At 40.8% G+C, this 20,088-nt stretch overlaps 1 protein-coding gene across 4 annotated transcripts in view; it reads right to left on the bottom strand.

Moving 5' to 3' along the window:
• The window catches only part of Tbc1d4 (TBC1 domain family member 4), a 178,192-nt gene extending 159,747 nt beyond the window's left edge, over positions 1-18,445 (bottom strand). Inside the window, exon 1 of one of the 4 annotated variants that reach the window (XM_074043225.1) lies at positions 17,580-18,445. In XM_074043225.1, coding sequence (XP_073899326.1) covers positions 17,580-18,077 — 498 coding nt within the window. In that variant the 5' untranslated portion in view covers positions 18,078-18,445. The remainder of the gene's footprint in view (positions 1-17,579) is intronic. The other 3 variants (XM_020183844.2, XM_074043223.1, XM_074043224.1) reach the window with 3 other exon arrangements.
• Positions 18,446-20,088: the final 1,643 nt, after the last annotated feature.

The following is a 20,088-nucleotide window of genomic DNA, read 5'->3' as shown; positions in this document are numbered from 1 at the left end:
TCTTCCAGACACAACATCAACCTCTTAGTGTCCAGGTCAAACATTATACTCTTTTGTACCAGTATACCACAGTCATACTCAGATAGGAAACACTCAAAGAACTACAACAAAAACATGTATCATGTTAAAATTATTTCAACAAAACATATAATGAATGTTTCAGTCATTGCTAGATGCTAAGGATATTCTTTAAAGGCACTGTATCTACTTTCAATGAGTTTACAAACCAGTGGTAAAGAAGGGATTGAAAGGCAAGGATAAGAACACTAGACAGCTACAGTATTAAAGCCATAAATAGGGGTGCATCAATGAAGGAGCAACTTACAACTGAAGGATGGGGGTTGTCTCAGTACCTTTTGTGCTGCTATAACAGAATACCACATACTAGTGTAAGAAAAATGATCTTTTCTATCAAAGTATTTGTTACCCTCTTAGATTACTTAAAAACTCCTCAGGTCGCCATATTAGTTGACTTGCATATTTAAAGGGTCCTTACTTCTTCCAGATTCCTGTACAATCCCATTGCCTGCCAAACTGCATGCCCTAACCCATCCCACAAGCCTTTTAGTCAATCAGGAAAGATTGTGAACCTCTGACCTGGACAAATCCCTGGTGAGAGGCAGGTACGACTGCGTCAGGGATATAAGGAGGAACCACTGTCAGCCACTTTGTGCCTGCGTGTTTGCTTAGCAGGAGTGAGCACATGAGAAAATTTCCTTGTCAAGATTTTCTGTCTCTTGTGTGTCTGTTTTTGGCACCAGAGGGTTATCAATTCCAACACTAGGAAATTTAGAATGAACAGCAACTTACTTGGCTCACACTTCCAAAGGTTGAGAAACTCAAGACTGAGAGACCAGCATCTGGTGAAGTTCTTCTTGCTGCATTATAACATAGCAGAATGAAGAGCGCAAACTGGTCCTTTTATAAGGAGTCCACGCCTAAGAAAATGGCACTGATCCATTCATAAAGATACAGCCCTTCATGACTTAAATGTCCCTTAAAAGACTATCTCCCAACACACAAACATTGGGAGATACATTAAACAACAGCAAGAGTTGATGTCAACGAAGACTTTATAGGAAAGAAAGTGACTTGTGGGATTTGTACAGATCAAAACATCAGGATTATGAATAAGAGGGCATTCACAACAAAAGGACCAGCATGTGCAGATAGAGATTCCAAAGACCAAGTAGGCACCAGCAACAGTGAGGTTCAAGAGGCTAAAAAGCAGAGCTGTACGTTGGGGTGGGGGTGGTGCAATACACACTAAGCCATTGGTAAGAGGCTCTGCCATTGTCTGAGTGATGGCATGGAGCATAAGTAAGGAAGGACTAAAGTGAATGGTTGAGCCAAATTTCCTCATAGATGACCTCAGAGTCTTACAGACTAGACGCTGGAATTAAACAAGATTAAGCTGTATGCATTCATAATGTGCCTCCAAGAACAACCAGCATGGTTTTCATCTTATTCTTCAAGACCATCATGATTACATAAGCTACAAGCTCACAAAATAGTGTATCTAATTATTCTGCTATATGTTTGGGACCATTGACTTTTCATCAGCCAAGCAATCAGGAGCTCAAAATCAACTTAGCCCCTTTTTTAAACTATTATTTTCTTACCTCTTAGGATCTACAATACATCATGGCATGAAAGAAATGCAAGTAGAAGATTAAAATAAAAGGAGATTTAAAGACTGTGTTTATTTGTTCCTTACCCCATTCTAGAAAGGGCTGCACATGAAGGACTGTCTGTGGACTGCAGTCACCAGTGCGCTCCACTTCAATTTCCATGTATAATGGAGTTATATATTTGTTTAATTCCACAGCTTTAAAAAACCACTAGGTGCTATAAACTTTCTTGCTTTACCAAAATGCTTTTCACAAGTGGCATGATTACATTTCTAAGCAAGTTAGAAATCACCATGAAGCCAGATAAAGAAATTTTTAACTTGATTAAACTTATAAATGACACATTCTTTATAGAAGCTTAAGAATGATAGAAAAAGTAGTACCACTCAAATATCATAATCGAGTTCTTCATTTCCTACATATAGTAGGTACATTAACATTAAAAGTCTCAGATTGATGCAGTTCAATAAAGAATAAAACCCTACAAGAAGCTTAAGTGTTAATTATTGATCACTGTCCCTAACTCTTTTTTTTACCAATTTTTAAAACTTCGTTAACATATAATAGTTGTATAGGGGGATATATTGTGATATTTACATATGTGCTTACAATATATCTTAGTTGCATTGACCCCCTCCATCATTCTCCCTTCCCCCCCTTCTTAGAACAATTTCAACAGGTTTCATTCTTCTATTTACAACATATATCCACCATATTCATCCCATTTACCCTTTCCTGATGCCCACCCCCCTTCCACTGTACCCACTCTGGGAAAAGACCTATTTTACCCTTCTGCCCTTCATTTTTTTTTTTAGGTGTATATTGATGGTCCAAGAGGGTTTCACTTTGTTCTCTTGAACCACACCCTGAAGCATCCACATTCCATGAGGCCACCTGCAGACCTGTCCGGGAACACAAACATGTATTTGCTCCTCGGCTTCTCTTCATAATTAGCGTGGGCTTATGCCATTACCAGTGTTTATCTGTTTCTGCTGAAATCACTTAAACCTCTTATTCCCGGTTGCTAACCTGTTAATCTTACACTGAATTGGCCTCAGTCAATATTTGCTAATGGCCATGGCGGAGATGATGACAATGATGGTGACAAGTATAATTAAAACACTGCCACAGCTACAAGATTCTCATGGCTCTCACTAACATATAAACAAAAATCACCCTCTAAGAATCCTATGCTGATACCATTGTTATTTTTGTTGTTTTCAGACCAACTAATTTTAAATACAAAGCCAGTTTGATTTTGGATTACAAACAAACCAGAGGAAGAGAAGCAGATGTGGCCAATGTTCGAAAGCTTAATATGATAGCTAAAGACACTACCAAATGGCGTATTACCTCCAAAGTAGATAAGCCACAAGAAGAATGCTATGTTCACATCTTGCTTGCTTTCTGACTAACAGAAACCCATAGTAACCTGATAATAACCCTATCGCTTACTAGACAGAACAGTTAATATATAGCCTCCTTCCAGGACTCACATATTTTCTCCTTCCATCATTCATATCCCACCTAGTGGGATAGAGGGATAAAAGAAAAAGGAAGAAGGAGGAGGGGGAGAGGGAGGGGAAGGGAGGAGAGGATGAAGAGGAGGAAGAAGAGGAAGAGAAGAAGAAGAAGCAGAAGGGGAAGGAGGAGGAGAAAGAAGTGGCAAAGTAAAGCCAAATACTGTTCCTGCTTCCAAAGGCCTAGAGCATCATTTTCCAAAGGAAGACAATCCTTACCACCTTGGGCAAATTGGCAGACTGCCAATGCAGCACCAAATGACCATAAATAAAGTCTTAATTACATTAATTAGAGTAATTTCTTCCTGCAGACCAGCTCATTATTTGGGGCTCTGTCTTAGTCGTAGAGTTGGTGCCTTCCTGGGCATATTCATAGCACAGATACTCTTACCTCCCCACTGCTCAGAATACCGCTCCTTATTATGCTTCAGTGTGTGCTGGACACATTTCTTCTCCAAACCCCACCTCACCAGCTGACAACCAATAGTACTTGCTGGCATTATCTAGCTTCAGCAATGGGTAAGTAGTAACATCATGTAGCCTTGTGAGTATAGGCAGATCTGCTGTCTGATTTCTCATGGACTCGCCCAATTGCGGTATGTATTTTAAATACTATTTAAAAGACAGATTGATCAAACACCCAAGCATTTGGTAACTGTTAATAAACTCACAATATCGCCTATATGCCTGCTGTCAGAAATGGTTTTGACTATCACTACAGGAGAGAAAAAAAAAATGTGTCCTAACAATTTGACAAGAGGTGGTATCAAAAAGCAAGAATGGCTGGGTGTGGTGGTGCATAACCATTTATCCCAGCACTTGGGAAGCTAAGGCAGGAGGATCTTAAGTTCCAAGCTGGCCTGGACGACATCGTGAGACTTGTCTCAAAAAATTAAAAAAAAAAAAACCAGAAGCAGTAGTGGAATGAGGTATTGTGGCAAATCCTGTGGATCTTGCCCTTTCCTGAGTAGGTTAAATGGAATTGGTTCTGGTGTTATAACCAAAAACCTTGTACAGGACGGGGCTTTGGATCTTCAAATCCACATGTACGTGCTAAGCTAACATCTTTCCAATTACCTGTTTTTAAATAAAGATTTCCAGAGCCATCCCTGAGATTCTGACTCAGCATATCTACAGAGCAGCCTGATCTTCTAGTGGACATGTACATATATATTGTTTAATCCCTACAAAGTTCTTATGTTGCAATCCAGTTGAAAAACATCAGAACATCATCCCACCAAGATTCGTCAGCACCAATGCTGGTGAAAATGGTTGCCACATCTCTAAAACTCACAATTAGCAGAAAGATGTCCTATCTGTCAGGTATCTTAGGGCAGAGTTTGCAAATCACTGCTAACATCCATCCCTCTCTTTAGAAGTAAAAACCCTTGATTTTGTCCCCAAAGTTTACTTATTCCTCATCCCCCAACCAGCCTTTCTAATACCTACACATGGTATCAAGATCACAGTAAAAAATGAGCACCCTAGGAGTCATCCTTCATTGTCATCTCCACAAGTCCATCTCTTGCTTATAGCTACAAATAGCAGAAAACCAACTGCATAAACTGAAGAAGCTCACAGATGAATGGTAGCCAGGCTTATTTTTATCAGAATTAAGATATAGTATTTCAAGTTTCAGTTCCTCGCCTCACTGTGTTAACCTCATCATCACTCCAATAGCCAGGTAACTGTAAGAGTTTAAATGAACACTCAACAATCAAGGAGGAACTTCCTCAGGAATCCCTAGCAAGTGTCCCTTATCCTGCATCTGCATTTAAGATGTGTTTCCTGGAGCCACTGGACCTCTGGTACATAATTACAAACTGGCCTGGGCCTGGGTTCCTGGATATATCAAGGGTATAAGTAAGTTCCTTCTCTTTGCACTGTTTCAGTCACCCATGGTCTACCACAGTCCAAAATATTATATGAAGAATTCTAGAAATAAACAGTTCATAAGTTTCAAATTGGCATACTGTTCTGAAGTGATGAATCTCGATCTATTTGCTTGGGACATGAAATCATCCCTTTATCCAGTGTATCCACACTGTATATTCTACTCACACACACTGGTTACTTTTGGTAGTCTTGGTTATCAGATCAGCTGTCTCAAAATTATAGCGCTTGCATTCAACAAACCCTTATTTTATTTAATAATGGTCCCAAAGCACAAGACTAGTGATGCTAGCAGTTTGGTTATGCCAAAGAGAAGCCATAAAGTGTTTTCTACAAGCAAAAAGGCGAAAGCGCTCAACTTAATAAGGAAAGGGGAATAATCATATGCCCTGGTTGCTAAGATCTGTAACAAGGATGGATCTGCTACTTACTTACTATCTGTGAAATTATGAAAGGAAAAGAAATGTGGGCTAGTTTTCCTGTCACATCTGAAATTGCAAAAGGTATGGACATAGGTCATAAGTGCTTAGTTAAAATGGAAAAGGCTTTAAATTTTGTATATCTGTAGAACAAAAGGCTTGGTACATAGGGTTCAGTAGTATCTTCAGTTTCAGAAATCCCCTGAGGATTTTTGGGATTTTGGAACACATTCCCTGCAGATAAGGGGGGCGCACTGTAATTTCCACCACGGAGCTAGGAGTGGCTTTCCTGTAGCATATGGGATGAGTGACACAGGGAGAGATAATAGAATAAAAAATTAAGATTTTATTAGGAGAAGAGAACGGGAAACTGTACCTACTCAACAATTCAGAGTAGCTCCTTTTCTAATTCTCTCATACCATCACATTCTTTTCCTTCATTGCCCTTATCACAATTTGAAATTCAGCATTTGTGCATATGTAACCTACATTTACAGGGCACTTACTAAACGGTACGGTTCTAATCGCTGGTATGGATGAATTCCCCTAATCCTCACAACTCTGAGGTTGGCACATTTTACCATCCCCATGTTACAGAAGAAGCTATTAAGGAACTGAGAAATGCAGGATCTTGCCAAAAGCCACAGGTGGTGTGGGTTGGAGCCCCATGCCTCAGCTACTGCACTGTGCAATATTTTAACATGGTTTTGTCTCACTCATCCACAAAACTGATAGATCCACACAGCAACAGGTACATTTCTCTCACTTCTGTAACAGCGTCCTCCAGCACAGTACCAGGCATACGGAAAGCACTCTGCACAAATGAAGAGATGATCGAGGAAATGAATGAATGAATGAGGTAATGAACAAAGGAATAATCTAAATCAACTGACTGTTCATGTTAAATGATTGATTATGAAAGAGTGGGGTCCAGAGCTTCAATGACCTGGGATCCATTCGGTTTCTCTACTTGGAGGTCTGCTACCTCTGTTCCACACGGTCACACCTGTCTGTTACTAATAAGTGATCTTTTCTCCTCAGCAACACCACCAAACAGCTAATGAAAACTCAAGGTGGAGTCATTCACTTTGTTTGAGGCATATCACTGTGAATATGTTCAAAACAGAACGATGGGAGCTCAGGATGTGCTTTTCCTGTACTCATCCTATTTGCATTGGACAAATAAACTTTTTATTCATTGACAACAAGAACCAAAACCAGAAAACACATACAGTACTACAAAGCTTTGAGCATTACCAGGTATACTGAGGAAATTTAACAAACATTTTTTAAATAAACTGGTCAGTTCAAAGTCTTCACTTTAATTATGGAGATAAAAGTATTTTATGGAGATAAAAGCATTTGTTGTAATTCTCTTTCATGGTGGCAACATGGCTTTAAAAAATAATTCAGCTGAAAAATATAAGCAGTTAAAAAAAATTATAGGGCATACATAAGTTGATTTCTATCACCAATGTTCAGAATAAATTCTGCTCTCAAAAGAAAAATCATAGAAAAGAAGACTTCCAAATAAACTAGTAATTGTTACAATCACATGCAGAAAAACTGGTTCCTACGTAAACAGGGTAATTAATGTCTTATGACTGAAATTCAGTGCCAACAAGTATCAACTCTCATATTCAGTAAGTATACTGTGGTTTGCCCTATTACAGGAAAAAATGATTTGTGAGTTTATCTGCCACTCCATAAGCAAAAGAAAACCCTAGTAAATAGGCAAACACATTGTGAGCTATTTATGTGTCCACCTTTTGCTTTAATAAGGAGCTATATGTGCTATTTTCAACAATGCACAATCAGCAGTACCTAAGTCTTCAGGCCAAGCTTAATGGAAAGCAAGCAGGTTTTCAAAGATTATTTCAATCATGATAAAGAGCAATGACAAGACTGATGTATTAGTCACTGTGACTAAATACCTGAAGGATACAACTTGAGGGAAGATTTATTGTAGCTCACAACGTCAGAAGTTTCAGTCCATCATGTCAGGGAAGGCACAGCAGAGCAGATTGCATCATGGAAAACAGGAAGCAGAGTGTGGCAGTAACAAGAAGGAGCCAGGGCAAGATGCAACCCCTAAAGACACGACTGCAATGACCTACTTCCTCCTACCACCACAACAGAGAGTACATACATAAGACACACAGTGTCGTCAATGAAGTAAAACTCAAAGCTGTTTTAGAACCTGTGGTGGCTAATCTTGACCGTCAACCTTACTGGAGTAAGAAGCACCTAGGAGATTAGTAAAGCAACCTCTGGGAGTGTCTGTGCAGGCATTTCCAGAGACAATTTAGACTATTTGGGCTCTAGCCCAATCAATGGTTTAACCCAGTGATGGATTCAAAATCTGAACAGATTATCCGGAGGTGGGGGAACTGTGGATGGTGGGGTCTAGTTGGAGAAAGTGGGTCTCTGGGAGTGTGCTTTTGAAGGATATATCTTGACCTGGACCCCTTCCCATCACTCCTCTTTGCTTCCTGGTTGCTATGAAGTGAACAGCTTTCCTCTGTCATGCCCACTTCTGTGATGTTTCTGCCTTGCCACAGGCCTAAAAGTAATGAAGCCAGCAGCCCCTGGTCTGAAACCATGAGCCAAAAAATCTTTCCTCTTTTAAGTTCATTTTGCTCAGGTATTTTGTCACAGCAAACAAAGTCTGACTAGCATAGAATTTATTATAAATAAATTTTATTATTATTTATAATACTAATGTTATATATAGACAATTAAAATTAATATTTACAATATTAATGTTATATCATGCAAGGGACCAAAGGTTGACCAAATCTGGAGATGAATATTGCTCAGAGATGAACAGACTAGGAAAGAAAAGAAACTGCCTTTTTGAAGGGGGATGAAGTTGGAGACCGGACACCTGTGTTTTTAATGGCGGTGACAATGGCACTTTTCAGTTTCTTCTAGAAATTCAGTCACTTCTCTGCAGAACATGAGCGTCATCTGACTTACAGATCAGTTCATGCCCTGGAGATCACTGAAAGATATTATTGACCTGTAAGAAGATCTTAGTATTGGTAAAACAAACGTAAGAGTGGAGATTATTGTCACAAGGTCATGTTGTTTGAGTAAATAAAGAACTCTCAAATACAAACTCTACCTCTTAATCTTTGATCAATAGTTCACGATGGACATTGACCACAATTTTTTCCTTTCCTATACCTGGCCTCACTCAGTTGGATATTCTCTCCATTCATCTCTCTTTTTGATATAAAAATGGCCTGCCCTGCCTATTTGTTAGGATAGGACTTAAGAATCAGGGTCTGAGGAAAGATTCAGTCTTAGACTTGGCAGTAAAAACTTACAGAAATCATTCTCCAGCACTATGTAACTAAATAGCCTTCCAAATGAGATTGAGTTTCCACTGAGAAGTCTAAATAACTGAAGCTAATGAGGCTGAAGCATAATCCAATTACTTCAAGGATATATTCACAAAACCATCCTGGCTGACCATCTTCCAATGTCCAAATGCCCAATTTACAGAGGCCACAGAGATGCCTGTTCTCATGCTGGCAACTTTAGTAAACTTCCTGTGTTCTGATGAGGAGGAAGAAAAGCATTTCCAAAATTAGTCTACAAAATATTTTCACAAATTACTTTTTTTAAATGCCTGCTTGGGCCCGGAATGGCACATGTTTGAAATCACAGACTCAGGAAGCCTGATGCAGGAGAATCGTGACACCCAGGCCAGCCTGGACTGCACAGTGAGACCCAGCCTCAAAAAAAAAAAAAAACCTGCTTTATAATCCCATTTAATATTATAAGCAGAATGATATCTCTAAAATTATAAACATCCATACAGAATGGTGGTAGTAGTGATGGAAAGATGTGTAAATATTAAAAATAAGTTTTGGCAGGGTAGGTCAGTACATATCTATAATCCCAGCACTCAGGCAGAGGCAGGAATACTGCAAGTTCTAGGCCAGTCTGGCTACATAGTGAGTTCAAGGTCAGCCTGAACTACAAAATGAGTCTATCTCAAAAAAAAAAAAAAAAAAAAAAAATGGAAGACAGAAACTGAGAAGAGAAAAATAGGATTCAACAATAATCCCTAAATTACCAGGTGGTAATTTAATTCAAATTAAATTAATTCAAATGCAGAGTCAAGTAAGCATTTAGATATAGGGAAAAAGTTGGAGCTCAGAGAAAAGGGCTGAGCCAGTGATAAATCTGACAGTCATCAGTAAAAATATACAAAGTGGGTTTTAGAACATACTTGGTGATTGGAATATCAGATCTGCCACCTCCTATCTCCAGTCCTTAGGAAAATTATGGAGCCTTCGTTTTCTCTTCTATAAGATGGACATAAAAAACACCAGTTTCTTCACAAGATGGTCTAAGAGCAGGGGTTAGCATCTTTTTCTGGAAAGGGTAAGATGAATAAAGATTTTTGGCTTGGGGGCCATAATGTCTCCATCACAAATATTCAGCACTGCCATTGTAGCATCACTGCATAGAACAATATGTAAACAAATGAGGCTGACTGGGCTTAAACAAACTGTACTTACAAAAGCAAAGAACATAGTTTGCCAACCCATCCGTCTAGAGCAAGCAGTGTGTGTCAAAGCATGCTTCCAAACCAGCAGTAAGCAGCACTAATATCATCTGGTAACTTGTTACAGATGCAATTCCTGGCCCTCACTCCAGACTTACTGAAATCAGAAACTGTGAGGGTTTGGGCCTAGTAATCAGTATTAAAAAAAAAAACAAAAAACCTCCAGGTTAAAGTGGGGAATCTTTGGTCTAAAATGTAAATGAATAGAAAGCAATTATTATTATGTTGTTATTATTGCTATTGTTATTATTAATCTGACTCCTAGAAGTTTAGTGCATGGTTCCTAAAGACAAAGTCAAATGCTGCGTAATTATGGGGTATCAAGCAAAAGAAAGGGAACAATTTGTTACATTATAAGGTGGGCTTAGGTAAGAAGACTCAGGAAACTAAAGACAGTTTTCATATATTCTTTATTCCAAAGACCTCTTCCAGCTTCTCATTAAGATGTATTTAATTTTGTCATGTTCAAAATCTGCTTATTAAAATGAACAATACAATTTCAAACGCCCATCTCCAACCTAAGGCCCAATAAAAAAAAAAGGTTATAAGCCTGATTCCCCAAAGGCAGTTTCCAGGCCCCTAATGGCATATAATCTCGTAGTTGATAGCCTCTATTGCTACAACTAATACACTTTACAGAACATGGAACAACAAATTCATCAAGTGCCATATTATTTCAACAGAGTACTTTGACCACTAGAAAGGTGAGGATTTACAGTGGAAGCTAAAATATAAAGGGCTGTCCATATGTATGCCTTTTTCTTATTGTTTTAATATTGTCATGAAAAACTAGAGCGAGATCTGTCCCAAATTAGATAAAAGAATTATAAAAAGATACAGCGGAGTCATGCTTACCCTACCACTATGTTCATAACAACAGGACTTTGCAAAATTCTCACATGAAAACTAAAATAAAATCTGTATACAAATGGTTAACAGCCTTGGAAAGAGCTAACAGAAAGGGGTAAAGACCAGACATCAGACACTCTCAAAGGAGAGATCCATAACTGGAAGGAAATCCAGTCAGACAGACAGTATATAAAGAGTTAAGCAATGGTACTGGGTAGTCTTGACAGGGAACAGCAGGATCAGGGATACTCAACACAGAGTAATGAGGAAACCCAACTGGTACCCTTAAGAACACACTACTGATAATCTACGAGTAAGAAATATCTGCAGAGCCAAGCAGGATGGCCATCACTTTAATTCAGGTAAACTAGGGAAAATCTCTCAGGCTGCCCTGCCAATGCAAATTAAATGGCTGGAACCAAGGCAAGAGGTGAGCTAAAATTGCTGAGAGCCGTGTAGGGTCTAAAAAAAACAAATTTGCTAATTAGTTTGGAAAAGATCTAAACCATAATGTATTGTCCAGATGACACAACCCATCCCTGAAAAGGTACATGAAGGTCCAACCTGAGATATAAAATGCTCACTCCAAAGAACTGCTTGACATAGAACCTGCAACTGACTGTGAGTAGTTTATTACTACTCCAAGTTATGTAACATTGACAGCACCTTTGAGAATTTCAAAAATTGATGTGAAAATTCACAAAAGTTAAAAATGAAGACTAATGTGAAAATTCACAAAAGTTAAAAATGAAGACTATTCAACTAGTTAAGGATATCCACAAAATAAATGAAGCAGAACAGCAAATTTAGGCTTCTAATTTTACAGGAAGTTTCCATTACTTGAAGATTCTCTTTCCAACATCTTGCAAGAAATGAGACTTGGAAGAGATCAGTCATTTCAAAAACAACAATAATTCCCATATTCTTTTAATGAGGCTTCAAAATTTATGCCAAGATTATTTAAAATTGAACAACAAAAGTTTTAATCACTTATTTTGTCCCTTTCTATCATATGATAGGTATATATGATACATATGATAGATGATATATATTATATATATAAATGTATATAAAAAGCATACTAACATCTGAGCTTGCTGACTTTTTGTGTTCAAAGCCCTTTTAAGGGCAAATTAAGATGTTAGCCATTTTACTGTGATGGTAGTATGTTTGCAAAACTCTAGATATGACCTTCTATACTTACAGCTGTGGATTTTAAACAGCTCTAACATAAAATCTAATAGGGGGTGGTAAAGAGAATAGGAAGGTAGGTAGGACCAAAGCATAATACATGCATGTATCAAAATGTCACAGTGAAACCTATTCACGTGTACAATTAACATGCATTGATAATTATAAATTTAAAGGTTCAGAAATAAAGAGTGTAAATAAACAATAAAACAACTTGCAAAACAGCCACAAACACAGTAAAAGCCAGGAATATTCAGTTCAATGGGATGAAAGATGTTACTTTCAAAACAAGGTCACTACAGCACAGGTTCGGCATGCTGATGCTACTATTTTTTTAATCATTTTCCTATACTTGAATTTGATAAATTGTGCAGAAGTTCACCTGGCCATTGGACTTAACCTAACTTTAACATTTACATTTTACATCCCCTGCTGTTCTTCTCTCTTCAACCCCAGATGACCAAGACAGCATGACTTGGTGTCAATGTTTCTTACTTCATTATATGTGCTTTATAATAAAAGTAAGATGCACTGTTTTTATAACTTATAATTTTATACTTCATATTATCTAACTATATAATGTGTACATTATAATTTAATATTTATCATTTATGCTTTGTAATTTTATATTTATATGCTACACTTTATAAATTCAACAAAATATATTCAAATGCCTGGTTTTACCTGTTCTTAAATACATATCCTAATGAGCTTTATTCTAAAGTAAAGTTATAAAGGTTACAATAGACTCATAGGCTATTACCCTGCTATTCCTAGAGACATTAAATAAAAGATACACCAGAGTTTAGCATTACCAACATAACAAACCAGACTTTTTTACTTCCCATAAAAACGAAAGTGCAGCCAGACACAGTGTACATTCCTGCAGTCTCAGCTACTCGGGAAACTGAGGAAGACCGCTTGACCCCAGGATCAGCATCACAACAAGGTCCAGTCTCTTTAAAAATTAGAAAGAAAAAAAGAAGGCTAAAGGAGTAGATCAAGCAGTAGAGAGCTTGCCTAGCAAGTGCAAAACCCTCAGTTCAAACTCTAGTATTAATTGAAGATAGAGTTTCCCAATCTGTTTTAACTTCAGGTAACTCCGATACACTCAAGTTTGAGAACTTATGGTTTCTGATAACTAAAGTGACAAAAGACAGCCTCCACCTTCAGCACGAGGCTCCCATCATCCACTGCTCCTTGTAGCTGGCAGGCTCTGCACTCAGTCTTTACCTTTCCCTCAGACACTACAGTCAAGATTCACCCATGGAGCCAAGCCAGACCAAGCTCCACCTCAAACTGGAGGGAAGGATAGAACAAAAAGTGGTTACAACAAACAAGAAAGAGACAGGCTCACTCATCAGATGGCAGAGAGCAGAGAGAAGGAGAAGGTGAAAACTTCCAGATTCCTATTTCTCTGGTTTTCTGATAGGTATATCAGATATACCTGATCAGATATACTTATAGGTTGATAGGTATATCAGTCCCAAAGTCACTGAGCACCAACCAAGAAGAACTGAGAAATTACTTTGTTGAAATAAGTTAACAAAATGAAGTTGAAATCTAGTAATATGAATAAATAATATGTATTTTAAGACAGTATTTTAAGAGGAACAATAAAAACGGTAGATTCAGAGAACAAAGAGCTAGAAGGAACTAGAATTAAAATTACTTTTAATTTTAAGAACATTTAATTTTAAGAGATTGAAAAATCTCTTTAGAGTTATTCTTGTAAGCTTCAAGAAATATATACATAAACATAATCAATGAAAAATTATAACTATTATGTTTTTGTTTATCCAATATAATCATGCTAGTAAAGTTACATACAAATGCTAATTAATACCTTTAACTTCTAATTCTTATAAACAGTAATTTATTTTTATTGTAAAATGTTCATAACATAAAATTTCCTTTTTAATAGAGAAACTGAGCTAATGCTATACAGTCTGATTCTGAAAGTTGATAAAGTATTTGCAGAATATTGGTGACCCATCCTAGATCTTAAGGAGAAAACTAGATATTCTCTGTTCCCCAATCAATTTTAAATCTACAACCCAATTTATGCCAGAGGAATGTTAAAGAGTGTGTATATTTAGGTCCTTTTCTAGTTCAAGTATCCAAAGTAGGCAGAAATGTGCTAAGTCTGACATTCCTCCCACATAAGACTACACAGTGTTGACTAAATGGGACCAACCTATCTGTGTTAGCACATCCATCACCCCTCATCCATCTCTCTCTGCACCTGAAAGAAGCAAGGCTGTGTATAGGCCTTCATCTGAGTGCTCCTCCCAAACGTAAATCCTTAAATTGACTGGGTCCAACAGGAGGGCTGTGGAGCCTCAGGGAATCCCCACAACATACTGCAGCTACCAGAACAACACACCCCACTCTTAGGTCACATGGAGAGCCACCCTCAGAAAAGATATTTGAGTAGATCATCTGCAAAAACATTATCATTGTCTATTAGAAACCAGCCTTCCAACTCAGCAGCTGAGCATAAATGCAGACTCTGCCATTTAGCCATGGTGAACATATGTCCAAGTTGACACTGAATATTCCAGGTTTGCAACTTATGCTTGTGTAATTGTTAGTGGTGTCTTCCTTTCACAATAAAAATTGTTCCAGATCAATAAATTGCATGGTCATTCTACAGACTGGCCCATGGGAAAAAAGGGACAGGCATACAAGACAAACCAGAAGCAAGTCTTATTGTGGAACATTTGCAGACCACTGCTTCAATACTTTGCTTAGTGACTGCAGAAAACAGGAGACTCTTAATAATGACCCTAAGTCCCCCTGAGTAATTCTCCACTTGAAATGTAGAATTCGGGACAAAGCTAACAGGTCTTCTGATTTCACAGGTGTCTGGAACCATCCAGAGCCTACTCTCCTGGATGTGAATGCATCCCTTCAGCATGTCTGGTTGCAGAATAACCACTTCTGGAGTATTACCTGTAAATTCTTTAGTAATAATGGCCCCCAACTCATCCTCCTATGACAGCTATATTGTGTGAACTCAAGATGCTCAAAAGGAAATGTGATAAACAGCACAGTGTTGGTGATTGTACTCATCCACTCAACAAATATTTATATCAAAGGTCAAAAGGGGCAACCCACAGATACCTGGAGCCCTCCTTCGGATGTGTATTGTTTGGCCCAGAAAGGATTCTTAAATGTTTAAAGTATTTGCCAATACTTTAAAATGCGCAGTCATACATAAAAATTACCGTTTTCATGCTCTCTGGAGAAATCAGAAGCTGTAGAAACACACAGCTTGCATTCACTCCTGTAATTTTCAGCTGGAGCTGAGTAGCACCCTGAGAGAAGACACCCAGTAGCCATCCTGGCCCCCTGACCCCATTCCCCACCTCCTTACTCAGCTCTCTTCCAGGGCATTTGAGTTTACAACCTTAATTAATAGCTGGAGAAAAATCCCTACGGAGATTACATCGGGCCTTTCACATTAATGATCCTCTGCCAGAGATTCTCTCAATTCAGAGCAAATAAGAATTCTTATCTTTAGATTAAGGATTCATACCAGAAATTAAACAGGAATGTTGAGTACTTTTTGTTGTTGTTTTCTTTTATCAGAAAGCTATATGGCTTCCACTGCTCCCACTGGACTAATGGGGAAAAATGAGCCTAAATATGTTATTTGTAAAGTAACAATGCATTCAGTCTCCAACATTTAAATATATAATGGAGATAAGTAAAAGGATGTTTTTAATTGATGAATCTAGCGGATTCTCAAGAGCCACTGTTGAGAGTTCAACGAAATTAGCAATAATGTATTATATATCAGATTTTTAAAAACTCTTTACATAAACCACCAAGTCATAAAACATTTCTTATAAAGGCCTGAGAAAGTACAATTCATTCTTCTGACAGAGCCAGACATTTTTAAACAGTAAAGATGGTGTTGACTTTGCAGAAACTTTACAATTTCATCACATGTGAAAGCTAAAAATGAGTTTTGAACAACTGAGCACAAAATGAAAGTCATTAAATCATGGCCCGGATGTTGTTGAGATCATCCTCCAGAAGAGTAACAGAGATAGCAAGTTAAAATCGCTCTTCTCACAGATTGATTAGCACATGTAACTATTTTACAAAGTAACTGATGACATTAAAAATAATGAACTTCCATTTTCTTCAGTTCCACAATAGGCCTTTTGTGGAAAACTATTGCCAAACAGGATAGCTTTCCATTAGAAGCTAGAATTATACAAGAGAAAACTAAAGCCTTATTTATAGGATGTTTTCCTCACCACACTATTATTAATTTCCCAGCTATCAAGGAATGCCATGTGATACAACCTGAGACTTTATTTATTTATTTTATATTTAGACAACACTTATTTTTTCCCAAAGAACCTAAAGCACATTTTTAAAACAGTATTTTGGGAACTTTTGATATTGTAAAACAAACAAATCCACAAAAAAATGCTTTACACATTTCTTTAAAAAGCCTGTTTTCAAAGGCACAGAAAGTTTTCCTCTCAGTGTAGGTAAGGTCTATACATGTTTTTAAGGAAACAAGTTCAGTTTAGTAGCAACACTTCGATTCACTAACTGGAGAAATGTTGGGGGAAATGGAAAAGAAAACATTTTTCGAAATGCCATTTGAGGGCTGGCAAGTGGCTAAAGTAGCAGAGCACCTGCCTTACAAGCATAAGGCCTGAGTTCTAACCCCCATACCACCAAAATGACAGTTGAGGGCTGGGGGTGTAACTCAGTGGTACAGCATTGTCCAGCAAGTGCAAGAGCCTGGGTTCTATCCCCAGTACCAGGTGAGAGGGTTAGATATTTGAAACCCCTACTCCCACACTGATCTTCTAAGTCACCCAAGCAGATACTGATTTCATCCCCAGTGAGTGTGTAAAATGCAAGAAAGAAGGTCTTTTTCCCACCTCCAAATGCAAGATTGTACTTTGCTGGCAATCTGACAATGTCTCCGAACTTTTGCCTAAGCCCCGATCCACCTCCCCCTGGACCAGATATCTGCAGGTGCTGCAGTGACAATGACGCGACCGGCCGAACAGGTTAAGGTGCAAGACTCCACCGCCACTGAGAACCAGTGATGGGTTTTTGGGCACCCACCCGTCACACGCACACACAGGCGCACACCCCGGGAAAGCCAGGCAAGCAGTCTCCAGTCACACTCCAGACACGGCGGTCCTCCCGGGACGCGCGCCTCTTCCTGCGTCCTCCTGGGACGCGCCAGGTCCTCCTCAGTCCCGGGACCGCTGTCTGCCACTTTCCCTCTGCCCTGCTTCTGCTGGCCATCGGCTCCCGCCTCTCGCCCAGCAACCACCGCCTTTTCTCCTACTCCCAGTGACATGGAGGGAGCGAGCCGGGCACTCGAGCGCGCCACGTGGAGCGCGCGCGCCGGCAGCCGGACCACAGAAGGTCATCAAAGTCGGGTCCCAGCCCCTTGGGCTCGGTTCTCCCAACCCCCGCGAACCGGACAGACTTAGCGCCTGGGACTTGCCTGGTTGGGATCGGTGGCACGGAAAACGTGGCAGGCCATCTGCGACTCGGGGTCATCGGGCTGCGCCTTGATCAGGTAGGCAAAGTAGGTAAGATCCTGGCTGTTGTGGATAAAACGCGAGATGTGCTGCGCCTTGTGCTCGAAGATGAACACCGCGGGGTTGGGCAGGGTGACCGCGGGGCCAGCGCCCCCTGCTACCCCGGCACCGGGCGCGGGGACGCAGCGCAGGAAGGGCGCGCTGAGCACCAGGAGCACCTCACGGGCCGCCGGTGCCCCGCAGCCGCCAGCCTCGGGCTTCTGGCTGCGCCGGCGAATCTCAGCCATAAGCCAGGGCAGCATGGGCAGCGTGGTCCTGCGGTCCAGGCACGACCCTCCCACGTACCACAGCCGGAACCGCTTGTCGCCTGGCTTCCCCGGGCCGGGCAGCGCTGGGGCGCCCGGCTCGGGCTCCAGGGGGTGCGCGAACGGCTCATCCTGAATGCAGCTGGGCGACTCCATAACTCGCGCCAAGCGAGGGCACGGGGGTGGCCCGCCAGGCACACCGCGCCCCCAACTCTCGCTCTGCAGACGCCGCCGAAACTGTGCCAACTGCTGCGCGGGGCTCCCGCGCCTCCCTCGGAGCGACGAGACCCCGAACTCCGCGCCTCGGCGGCCCTGCCCCACGCGGCACTTCCCCGGGAGCGGCTCAGAGGCTCGGGCTGCGAGCGCAAGGGCGGGATCGGGCGGGCTAGGCTGGCATCCTCACTTCTCGGGCTCGGGGCCCGGAGCCGGCCTTCCCGGTCCTCCGCCGCGGGGCCGCGGGTCAGAGGCCGCCGCCGAGGGCCCCACCACCGCCCGCTCCTGCGCTGCAGCCCGCTGCGGCCGCCGCGCGCGCCTCGAGCAGGCACTGGAGGCTGGGCGGGGAACAGGGCTGTGGGCGGGAGGGGTGACTTGGGGCGGAGCTGACTCCTACCAGGGTGACCGCCTGTCACCTGGAAGGTCGGGGCTCAGTCCTGGAGCCGAGTCTGCCCCTAGTACGATGGAAAATAACAAAAACAAAACGTGGCCTCGCGGGGGCCGCTGCTCCCGCCGCCGCCGCAGCCCAGCTCGCGGCTCCTCCTGCTGTTCCCGTCCCTCCCTCGCTCCTTCCTTCCTTCCTTCCAGGCTGCTTCTTTAATCCGGCGGCTACCCCGCCTCTTGGCCGGGGAACGCACGGCGTCGCCGGCGAAGCTTATCTGAGCCGCCTCTCCACGTCTTCCCTCGGCCCCAGCGCGCGCCCCAGGGAGCCCTGAGCCTGGCGCGGCCACTACCCGGACCAGCTCGGCCTCTCCAGCCTCCCCCGGGTGTCTTTGCTGCCCCCTGGAGAGGGGATCACTAGCTGGGATTTTTTTTTTTAAACAGTATTTGCTTGGTTTCAATTCCTTCTATAGCCTTCATATTATTTTCTGCATTCCTTTTTCCTAATAATCTTAAAAAACTGTTCGAGTTTTAAATCACAGTATTATAATTGTTTGACAGCATGAATCTTTCTAGTTCCCACTGCAGTCAACTTATTACAATATTGAGAAATTAGATCGTTTGTTATATACCTCCAGCTCACAACTAGTGTAGATTTCTCCCCTTTTATATATGGGAAAACATTTTTCTCCAAAACTGAAAAAAAAGTTCATGGAAAATTTGGTCGTTCTAATTTTAAAGCAGAAAGGTAAAGTAATACTGCTTTTCCTGTTTCAATAAATTGAACTCTTTTTCTTTTTAAGTTGCTTTTTAGAGAGTGGGTCTTTGCTATGTAGCTCAGGATGGCCTCAAACTCTTACCCTTCCTGTATCCAAGGCATACCCCATCAAGCCCCTCCCTCATTCTCTCCTTTTACTGATTATTATTAAGAATTGAATGAGAGGCTAGCGTAGTGGCTCAAGTCTTAGAGCGCCTGCCTAGTGGGTGTGAGACCCTGAAGTCTAACCCCAGGACCACCAAAAAAAAAAAAAAAAGAATTGGATGAGAAAACTAGACACCAGCGGCCACGCCTGTAATCCTATCCACTTGAGAGGCTGAGATCAAGAGAATCACACTTTGAGGCCAGCCTGGGCAGATAGTTTACAAGTCCCCATCTCCAAAATAACCAGAGCAAAATGAACTGGAGGTGTGGTTCAAGGGATAGAGCACCTGCTTTGCAAGTGTGAAACCCTGAGTTCAAACTCACTAAAAAAAAAAAAGTTGAATGAGAGCTAAAAATAAAACAAATAAGAAGACACTAATTTCCTGATTTTTTTCCCAAGTGCTTTAGAGAAAGAATTTTGAAAATGCCAGTTTCTGTCTGATTTTAGTTTAGTGGGATTCTTACTCTCTCTAAAGCCCTGTGGCCATTTTTGCTCCAATTTATATAAAGATCAATTTGACCAACTACCATTGTTCTTTTGCTGTTTGCTGAATTTTTGGGAGCACCTGGATAACCTCTTATTAATAACCAACTAAGCTGCAAGATGGAGATACCATTGGGTTAATTGAGTTAAGTCATTTGGTTTAACTA

The sequence above is a fragment of the Castor canadensis genome, chromosome 10, assembly GCF_047511655.1.
Source record: "Castor canadensis chromosome 10, mCasCan1.hap1v2, whole genome shotgun sequence".
Lineage (NCBI taxonomy): Eukaryota > Metazoa > Chordata > Mammalia > Rodentia > Castoridae > Castor > Castor canadensis.
The sequence above is the reverse complement of the archived record's forward strand: the minus strand, read 5'-3'. Positions and strand labels throughout refer to the sequence as shown.